The 11159-nt window shown below is 42.1% G+C and overlaps 1 protein-coding gene across 3 annotated transcripts in view; it reads right to left on the reverse strand.

The window, feature by feature from the left end:
- KDM3A (lysine demethylase 3A) overlaps positions 1–10787 on the reverse strand; it is a 52239-nt gene extending 41452 nt beyond the window's left edge. For 2 of the 3 annotated variants that reach the window (XM_030921454.1, XM_010382012.2), the window contains exons 1-4: positions 10491–10787; positions 9700–9915; positions 2049–2204; positions 871–981 (exon numbers count right to left, since the gene is read on the reverse strand). In XM_030921454.1, coding sequence (XP_030777314.1) covers positions 871–981; positions 2049–2204; positions 9700–9885 — 453 coding nt within the window. In that variant the 5' untranslated portion in view covers positions 9886–9915; positions 10491–10787. Of the gene's footprint in view, positions 1–870; positions 982–2048; positions 2205–9699; positions 9916–10094; positions 10114–10490 lie in introns of those variants that run through there. The other variant, XM_030921453.1, reaches the window with a different exon arrangement.
- Positions 10788–11159: the final 372 nt, after the last annotated feature.

An 11159-nucleotide genomic window follows, 5' to 3' on the forward strand; every position in this document is an offset into this window, starting at 1 on the left:
AATTGTTTGCAGCTCTGCAAGTACTGGTGAATGACCATGAGTCACCACAAGTATTGATTTGGGGTTACAAATATATTTTAGCAAGTAGATAAATTCACAAACATAGAATCTACAAATAATGAAGATTGCTTATATATATGTATGCACGACTGTATATATATGCATGCACATATATGTATATAAACAGTCTACTTTTAAACATTATTTTCATATTACCTAAGTGTTTTCCATACATACACACCATCAACTATAGTCCTTTCAATCATAAATGGACAGCACTAACCCAAAAGCTAACATTGAGGAATGAGTCTAACACCTAATTGATTGAATTAACATCCCACCTAATTGATGATGGGATGGGTTCTTTCCTGTTAGGTATTTAAACTAGAGCAACCAACATCAATACATCTGGCCACTGAACAACACAGGTGTGGACTTTGCAGGCCCCCTTATCAACAGATTTTCTTCCACCTCTGCCACCCCTGAGATTGCAAGACCGAAAGCCTACTCAACATGAAGACAAGGATAAACACCTTTATAATGATCTACTTCTACTTAATGAATACTAAATGTATTCTGCTTACGATTTTAATAACATTTTCTTTTATCTAGCTCATTTTATTGTAAGATACAGTATGTAATACATACACAAAATATATGTTAACCAACTGTTTATCAACAAGGCTTCTGGTCAACAGTAAGTTATTAGTAGAGTTTGGAGGGAATCGAAGTTATATGTAGATGTTTTACTGTGCAAGGGGTCGGCATCCATAATACCCGCACTGTTCAAGGTTCAACTGTACTTTACTTCTCATGTTAAAGGAGTTCGTATTTCTGTTTCTAAGGTTTACTACTGTTTCTATATTTTACCTGAATAGGCTTCAAAACATCTTTAGAAAGAAATACTCTTTGTTGATCTCCCAGAAAGCGAATAGAAGTTATGGATCCCAAACCAGCTTTGTCCAACAGAGGTTTGTACATCTAAAACAAAAGAAAACACGTTAGCATCATAACTGCTGTCGGCATAATTCTGAAAATAGGAACTGGCTATTTTCCATACACAGAGAAAGTGATAAAGCCATTAATTTTTTTATTTACTGCAAGTTATCTCACAACTACTATTTATGCAGCCACAGATAATACAATTTTTATTCAAACCCGATAATTTAAACCAGATAGATGTTTGGGAGTTATTAATATACAGGACTGGGTCCACAGATTCATGGTTTCCCAAAAATTTATGCAAAAACTGCTTCTATGCACACTTTTCTGGGGAGACAGGCCTGTGTTTTTACTCAGTTCTAAACAGCTGGAAAAAAAATACAAAGAGCAAAATAAAACTTTAACCACAACCCTCATCTCTCAAGAATCTCCATGGCAGCTCTTTTCACTTATGGGCAAAATCTGATTACAATCTGATCAGCCTTCAACTATTCTCCCGGCCTTTCCAAACTATCTAGATCCAAACTTTACTCCTTAAAGCACCAGCTCAAGACCTATAAAGACTAAAGTGCCCTCTCCAGACAGCGCTCACTCTTCTCTTTGCACCACACTTTACAATGTGGATAAAGCACAATCATATACTGACTTATAGTATCTTTAAAGCCAAAAAATATAATAATCCAGAGGGAACCTTAAAGATCATAATATCAAGACTGGAAACCCTACAGGAAGCAAGGCAACAGCTACTATTCGGTTCCAGCCTATTGCTGTCTTAAGGCTCCAGTGCTGCCATTATCTTGTAGATTTTTTAAGAGACAATGGAAATCTAGATTTTTAGATGTATTCTCCACATTTTTTAAAGTAGTCAATTAATACAAATGTTTTGAAAGTATTGCAAGGGCCAAACCAAACAGATCTATATGTTTGCATATGACTGCTAGTTCCTGCCTTCTGACCTAGACATTCCCACTACTACCTCCAGGGCTGGCAGGAGATCCTGGGAACTTTTCTGACTTTCTGGCATTACATTTATATATTCCTTGTTTTACCTACAATGGATAAGACGCCCTCTTCTCAGGAGTTCAATAAGCCCAAGTTTTACTCACTATTGCAGGCCACTGTACAATTCGTTCAGAAATTCCAGGTGACTTTCGTTCAGCTAAAACCAAGTTATGTTCTACTAAAAATGCTCTCCTTAGAAGACTGTAGACTTCTATCCATCTTCTTTTCCTCCAAGATTCCCCATCAAATTCCACACACACCTAGACAGACAAAATTGGGGGGTGCGGGAAGCAGATTCAATTTGTAAAAATAGGCATTACAAATGCCCCAGCTGAACTATACTTTCATTCTTCTATGTGAATCTTTTATCTGGATGTGTTTTCCCCCTTCCAGCTCCCTCACTTCCCGTCACAGCCCACAATACATAATCACACATGAACCACACTTTGGCTCCCAACTCACTTCCGGATGCAGAAGTCAAGGCTTTTTGGGCCAGTCTCTGTCCCTAAAGTAAACCCCTGGGAAGCCCAGAAACCAAAGAACCCCTACTTAGCAGGTGTTTACATACGTTAATTAGACATCTGAGCTTTTGGAATTGGAAGACAAAAATTTGAAACTCAAAAGATGTACTTAATAGAATTGCATTGTAATTCTCTGTTGACAATGTAAGTGGGCTTCAGACAACACCCCATCACCACAATCCACCACCTGCTTTTGAATTCCTCTGAAATGAGTAGAATTTAGCACAAGGCCTAATATATAGCACATCTTCAATATCCCTTTCAGTTGAATAAGCTAGGAAATTTACCACAGAATTTGGAGTCTAAAACTACTTGTTTGATAACATAGAAACAAGTGATTAATATAATGACTACAGAGTTTTTCAGAACTAACTATAACTTCTTACATGAAAGTTAAACTACCTTGAAGTATTGTTTTCCAAGTAATTGTAATGTTTTCTGTAACCCTAAGGCTACAACTCTTATAATTTCTATACATATTTTAAGACATTAAAAAAATTCAGTCTAAAAGTGGGCTTCTGGGAGTGATCTATGAGTAGGAATTGTTTACAAAACCGTAAAACTCAAAGTCATATAAAAGCACTGAAACACTCCAGCTTCCTTAACCCATTATGAATATGCTACCCCTTAACTTATTCTAGGTCCTCTTTAACGCTTTCTGTATTCTACCAATGACAATAAACTTCCTCAATATTCAGTGTAAAAATCACTGTTTCTATTTGATTTAAAATTCCTCCTCTTACTAAAGAGGTCTCTCATTTTGGTTGCCAGGAATTAGTTAATACATCTATCATCTATCAAATCTGTTCACAATTTTACAGACATCAGTCATACATACATCCCTTTTCAAACTTAAGTTTATTAACTAGTTAACTTCATCTATCAGAACACAATACATATATCCTTTCCTCAAACCCTCCCTTACCAAAGTGCCTCTCTCTCCCAAGAGAGGTCCCCTTACTAACTGCACTCAAAGTTCTGTACTTTTCCGTCTTAGCTCTTATCCACACTTTGCATTATTTATTTGTGGTTAACTGATTGACAAATAAATTCTAATAGGTCAAAGTCTGTCTCTGCTTTTGCTTACCACTGTATATCACTGGTATATGGAAACTAATTGGCACTCAAATACTTGTTGGAATAGATTAATGAATAAATTTCCCTCTGCACTGGGTTCTTATCTTGTTTCTCTCATCTGCTTAGAAGGCACTAAATTCCCACATTAGCCCCAATCCCAAACCTTCTCCAGTCTACAGGATAAAAATAAATGAAATCTAAGATCTACCCTACCCTTCTCAGCCAACAAAACATGCATCCCTAACTTCCCAGGCAACTTTACCTAGGAAACTACATATCTTCTTGCTTTTTTAACTTTGCAGTTATTACTGAGTACTTTCCAAATCAGAATGAATGTAAACACCCACGTGGCAAGGCCCATATATGTTTCTCCCTGGTTATATATATGTTTTCTATCACTGTAATCAACCAAATGGTCTTTCACAAAGGTTGGCAGAGACTGCCCATCTTTCTTTCTGTTTCCTAGCCACGGAATCCGCATCTTCTGACATCTCCCCTAAATTGGCTAGTCTTTCTGCTCCATATTCACATCAACCTCAAACTCAACCAAGCTTTAGGTGGACAGTTTTCTCATTTATCAGCAATGTGGCATAAGAGGCATGAGCACCCACAAATTCCAGATCCAGATTCAGAGATCTTGGTTTGAATTCCCAGCTATATTGAATCTCTCTTAGAATGATTTTACATATATAAAACAAAATATTTATAATTACAAAGGAAACCAACTAACCTGCACCCCAGGTTAAGAACCCTCACTTAGAAAATCTAAGTTCTCTCAACGTTTTTCAAAATGAAAAATGTTAACACCTCTCATTGCATAGTTGGGCATTTTTAAAAGACAGTATGTAAAGGGTCTGGCAAGACAACTCGGTAGTTTTAATACCTCCATGGTTAATTCAAATCTTATCAAGGTATCACCTATCAGGAGCAGGGGAAAGAGGGTCTTCAACATGATTAATATCTATTCAGCAAAAAAAAAAAAAAGTGCAGGATTAAGAAGAATTAAGATCTTAAGTGGTTTCCCAAAACTTAAGCAACATCACAATTCTTACTAGATCACTATCTAAAGCTTAAGATAACCCTAAACCAAAAGTCAGACAGGTTCCCTATTCATATCCCAACTTTTGAGTGATGTGAAAAAAAAAAAAAAAAAAATTCAGCTCCTTAAAAACAATTTAAGCTTATGACTTTCAAATATTAGGCTGTGTTGACCAAAAATTCACATTATCTTTGGTTTGGAAAAAGATGACTTTAAAAAACATATAATAAAACCAACAAGTTGTGAGCTTTCTTCAATATTGTTCAAAAGTTTCCTATCAAAACCATGTATGTCAGTCAGGCACGGTGACTCACACCTGTAATCCCAGCATTTTGGGAGGCCAAGGCAGGAGGATCACTTGAGTCCAGGAGTTCTAAACCAGCCAAGGCAACGTGGGGAAACCTCGCCTCTACAAAAAATACAAAAATTAACCAGGAGTGGTGGTGCACACCTGTGGTCCTAGATATTTGGGAGGCTGAGGTGGGAGGACTGCTTGAGCCAAGGAAGTTGAGGCTGCAGTGAGCTATGATTGCGCCACTGCACTTTAGCCTGGGTCACAGAGCGAGACCCCATTTCCAGAAAAAACAAAGCATCTTTCATTTGTGCCTTGAGGTCTGAGATTTTACATTTAATGACATCCCCCCAAAAAGCCTCTTCTGTGGACATTTAAAGACACTTATTTTTTGAGACAGTCTCAATCTGTTGCCCAAGTTGGAGTGCAGTGGTGCAATCTCAGCTCACTGCATCCTCTGCCTCCCGGATGCAGGTGATTCTCGTGCCTCAGCCTCCCAGGCAGCTAGGATTACAGGTGTGTGCCACCACACCTAGCTAATTTTCGTATTTTTAGTAGACACTGGGTTTCACACCATGCTGGCCATGCTGGTCGTGAACTCCTGACCTCCACCCATCTTGGCCTACCAAATTATTGGGATTACAGGCGTGAGCCACTGCGCCTGGCCTAAAGAGACATTTAAATTCAGTAAGAACTAAAGTGACTTGACCAAGCTCATGCAAGCTGACAGATACAACTAGTTTCTATTCCAAATTGTGTTATTTCACCCGTGCTCCTTTGGTTCACAATGAGATGTGTAACTTAGGCCCACAATGAGATGTGTAACTTAGGCCACGTGACTTCAAAGGCCAGAGTCAATTATGATTCACTACCTATAATTTTGAAATCTGCTCCTCTTTTAACATGGTACTTTGCAAATGTGTACCTTATTAGTACCTATGAAACACCTTGACCAAATGCTCGATATTTCAGATTTTTCAAGCTAATATTTTCCCAACAGAAAATCTCTGATATATGATTATATCTAATAAACTAATATCAAAATCTCCCACTCTTACCATACTCTCATCTCACCTGACTATATGATTACAAAAGCCATCAGAATGACCAAGGAAAATGTTTCCAGGTTTAAAAGTAGGAGCACAGAATGATACGGTTTTTAGACAAGAAATTTTTAATTACACATCTATTTTGTGCCCTGTACAATGCAGAATACCACTTAATTCACTATCCCACAAAGAAATTAATTCCTTGTGCTTCCACTTATGTCTTCTTATGCCTAAATAAAATGTTTGTCTAAAATCCCAAGGTCCAGCATTCAATTAAAAGGGGCAGTTTTTATACTGTGCTAGGAGTTTTTTCATTTTACATGGCTTGACTGGCAGCAGACTGCACTAACATTAAAGTTCCAATGGTGTGCAAAAATGGAAGGCTAGGCATTAGTCATGTCACCCAACTGCTGACAATAGCAGGAAATGGTACATACAGATGGCAAGGACTACTTACCTGCTAAGGACAACCCTAAGGACTAAGAAGGGGCATTAGACTCAAGGAAAAGCTAGGCTTCAAGGAAGAAAAGGACAAGTTAAAGAAGCAGGGCATTCCCAGCATGCATAATTATGTGAACAAAATCAGCTAGGAAGCAACTCATTTCATACTCAAGTAGAAAGAGCAGGATAAAAATAAGATTAAAGTGGTCTTTATAGTCACATCTAATTAAGATCTGTCGTCATTCCAGATGAAGAGAATGCTACTGCCTCATCAGTAGATTCTTTCTGAACTGTTGCTCCACAGGAGAGGTAATAATTTTACGATTCCTTCACTTATCCATTCAAATAGTTGAGCACACACTACATGCCAAGCAGTGTTCTAAGTGCTAGGGATATAGAGGCTAGCAAACTAAAATGCTCTAACCTCGCTCTACCTGAATATTAAAGCCCAGTGTTCAAGGTCTGCAGACAAACTTGGACAAGTTATTTAACTTCTTTACGCCTCAGTTTTTGACACTAAAAATGTAGTTTACCATCTAGGATATCTGTGAGGATTAAATGAAGTAATCCCCACATAACAACCATTTAATGATTATTTTTTCTTTGCTAAATCCTGATGTAACCATTTAATCATAGTTATCTACTGTTATTATGTCTTCACCTTAACTTCTATGTAACCAACTACTAGACATACTATCTTTTTGTCATCTAAATAAGTGATTCTGTTACAAAGTCTCTCTAGATGAAACAAAATTAACAAGACTTGGCCTCATTAATATCATGCCTAGCTATCTAAGCAAGCCAGTCTAGACAGACTTGTATCGGTCCTAACAATAGAAGAATAGTTACATACTACTTGAATGTTATTTATTGACATTCATCTCAGTTCCTCGCCCCACCCTCATCCCACCCCCGCCAAAACGTAATGCCCCCAAACCCTAGTGCAAGTATGTTCTTAGTTACTTGGTTCCTGCCTGTATCTCATCAAGCACAAATTGGTTTTGGTGTTTTGAACCCAGGAGTTCCAGACCAGCCTGGGCAACAAGACCCCCCAACTCTAAAATCAAGGTAAAATAAAATCCTATTTTTTGTTAAAGGCAACTTAGCCCCCAAACTTAATATCTGCTACTCAACTAAGAAACACAGTGATAAATCATGACTAGAAAAGAGACAGTAGATTAGCATCTTACATGAGGGTTGAGTTGTGATGTGTACAAAGTAAGGCAAAAATCCAACCTAGCCAAAATTGTTTTTGACATGAACTCCCAGTTGTCTTCAGGTTAGGCACCGAAGTGCAGTGGAGAAGACACTGGGCCAAATCTGGATTCGCAGCTTCCCTTAGTAGTTAATTATGCAAATCTGGAAAAGATTCCTTTTCCTAAATCTATTTCCTCATTCTGAAAATGAAGATATCACCACCTCCTCAAAGGTCGGGGGTGGAGGGAGGAGACTTAAAAATATATACATGTAAAGTTCCTCCTAGCTTGCCTGCCTAACCCAACAGGTCCTCAGTCACTGCCAGAGAAGAGAAGGGAACGCCTAGTCTCTCAACATCTGCCAAAGAACTAAAGACTGTAAAGTTTAAATAAAATCTTGTTTCCATTCAAATCACATAAAAACAAATGCACTAGAGAAAATTTGATTTGGCAGGTGAAATAAACCACAACAAACACGACTGAAATCTAGTACACAGAGCCCATCTTATAGAAAGGTTATAAGTCCAAAGCAAAAAGGTTGGCCATTCTTGCACCATAATATATTATCTCTATAAACATCAAAACCTGATGTGGCAGAAAAACGAGCAGAATGGAGGAAAAAAACAAATCTCACAGCATATGACAGGAGCTCTGTTGTGGCTCTTGATCACTGGCCTGACGGTTAAGAGGGCAGCTTCTGGAGTAAAACTTCCTGGATTAGACAGAATACAGGCTATGTCAATTCCTAGTTATGTGTCCTTGGCAAGATGCTTAACGTCCCTCAAGCACAGCAGTTTCATCCATAAAATGGGGGCAATATTAATATCTACCCTCAAGAACTGCTATAAGGATTAAACGAGATCATAGTTCTGAAGTGCTTGGCACATGGTTAAATGCTCTTTGGTCACACCTCCTTTTCAACATGAGAGAAGGCACAACATTGAAGCTTTAAAACATGCTTAACAGCATACCCCTTTCCTACAACTCTTTGCAGATAAATACCAGTTTGGGCATACACTGTCCCCCGAAAGTGTTCAAATGAACAGTGTTTCAGAAATCAACATAAAATCAACTGCCAACGCTAAAACTTGCTTCCTTTATTTGAGCATAGTTTAAGAAAAAGCAAAGATGATGGCCAAGTGAAGATTTTGAAACATATCCACTACGCAGGGGGGGAAATATCTTCTGTTCTGACAAGCTTCCTTCAAGTTATCACCACTTTGGAGTCTTTGTTAGGAACCTTTATTCAGTTATTTTTGCACAAAGGAGTCTTTGTTGGTACAATGGCTTCCTCACTGCTTCTTCCCAGACAATCCTTTCACACCAATACTTCTATTAAGGAGCACAATCAGAATTCATCTGTCTTTGAAAAGATCTAACAGAAAAAGGTTCTGAGTGTCATCATGATTAAAAAAAAAAAAAAAAAAAACCTCACTGGCCGCACTTGTTCCCAATTCTCTCCTTCCCCTCATGCGTCCAATGCAGTATTTCTAAGCCAGTCCTCCAATCTACCATATATGGGACAGCTCCACCCCATTCCTCCATATATGGTCATATCCCACACCCACCCACAGGCTCATCACAGACAACCAGGAACCCACTCCTGCCCTGACCCACCATATACGGACAAACACCCACCCTAATACGCCAAACAGAACTTAAGCTCCTCCCTCTACACTCACTTCATGTTTAACAAGTATGGAAGTTTTTTAAAAGTTGAGTGAATAAATTAACAGGAACAAACAAACAAAACCAGCTGAAAGTACTTCCAAGCACTAACCCTCAATTCTTAATGACTCCAAACGTCACCTACAGGCCCAACCTAACGCTAACAAAAATACTCCTCCTCCTTTGGAGTAAAGATGAGACAGTCCTAGTGGGACACAACACCGGCATTAATGAAGCGTGTCTGAACAACCCTAAGCCCATTATTAAAGCCAGGCAGACAGGAGCTGTGGGCCAAACACAACTCGGCTCTACATAACCATTCCAAAGACTTGCAAGATCTAGCTTCCTGCACCTTCAGATCATATGCCAACTTTCTGGTCTCCGTTTTCAGAAAACGGAAGGAGGGAACCGACGGTCGCGTTACCAAGGTAATGCGAAACGTCCGGCGGCAGAGGCCCGGAGCCGCCTGTACCTTCAGATCTTTCTTGGTAACGTCGGTGTGGGAGACAGCTCGAATGGTCCCGGAGAGCCAGGGCCACTCAGAGACGCGCTCCACGTCCCAGCTGTCGTGGCTGCCGTCGCTGCCGTCTGCTGCGGACAGACTGAGAAATCGCTTCCCCACCAATACCGGCCAACTTTCTCCGAGCGTGAGCACCATGGTTTCCACGCCTGCAGGAAGGGCTCCTCCCTGCAAAAACACAAAAACAAAATGCGACGGGGGCGGCCAGTGGGAGGGGGCCGGGCGGAGACAGCAGGGAGGGCTGGGGAAGGGCGCCGAACCCGCGCGAGGACGCGGCCCCGGGCGGACCCGTACCGAGCCCCCCTCCCGCACCCTCCCGCCCCCCGGCGCCCTCCCCTGCCACACACCCGGGCCCCAGCGCCGCGTGACCCTCGCTCTCCCAAGTTCGGCTTTTCTAACAGCTCAAACGCAAACGCAGACAGAGTGAGGGAAGAATTATCTGCGGCTCGAGTGGATTTGAAAGTGTTCAGCCCTCAGCCCCTAAAAGAAAAGGCCCCCGGTGCAGAGCGCCGGTCCCGGGCGGCTGAGTCCCCGCCCCGGGCGGCCTCGCGGGGGAGGGTGGGCGAGCCCGCGATTCCGCACTTGCCCCGCCGCCCCGCCCCGGCGCCCAGCTCCCCGGCCCCCGACCCCTGGGCGCCTGTCTCCCCGGGCCTGCGCCGCTGCCAACGGGCGGCGGGGCCGCGCGCTCAGCGCTTTCACCTTTCTTCCCCCTCTCCCCGCAGCCGAGGCCGCGGCGCTCTTACCCCGCCTCCCGTCTCCCTGAGTCACCCGCGGCAGCAGCCGTTTCCAGCCGCCCAGGCGACTCCAGCACTGACTTGGTTCAAGAGCTCTCACAAGACACGCACAGCCTCACGGACCCGCCCCCTCGGAGCCGCTTCCGCCGCTCATTGGCTGAGACACAAGAGCTGGGCGAGGCTCCGGGGGGAACAGACCATCACCATTGGCCGGTCGGGAGAGGGCGGGGCCAGAGAAAAAAACAATTCCTTGGCTGCCTCCTCCCTTTCCCCTCCCCCTTCCGACTCCCGGGCGACCCCCATTAGGTTAAAGTACACAGAGAATAAGCCAGTGATCCCTCCGCCACAGACCCATTCTTTCCATTTGTTGCCTCACAGTATGCAAAAAAAAGTCCCGCGAAATCGGTTATCAACTTTGGGACCTGGAGGAAAATTGCCGTGGCGCATAGATAAGACTGAATGGCGAGATCCTGAGCTGTAATTGCCTATTGGATTGTTCTTCAAGTGCGTGGGCTGTCGACCGAAGATGAGCCTTCCACTTCGCGGAAGAATCTCACAGGAAAGGGTGAGGGCGGTGCAGAGTCAGCGGGGGAGGGAAGGGAAGAGAACGTGCGGTTTCAGGCGTACTCAGCTAGAGGGAGGAGCGACAGTGCGCTGGAGTCTCGTGCGCAGGCGCCT

The sequence above is a fragment of the Rhinopithecus roxellana genome, chromosome 17 (assembly GCF_007565055.1).
Source record: "Rhinopithecus roxellana isolate Shanxi Qingling chromosome 17, ASM756505v1, whole genome shotgun sequence".
Taxonomy (NCBI): domain Eukaryota; kingdom Metazoa; phylum Chordata; class Mammalia; order Primates; family Cercopithecidae; genus Rhinopithecus; species Rhinopithecus roxellana.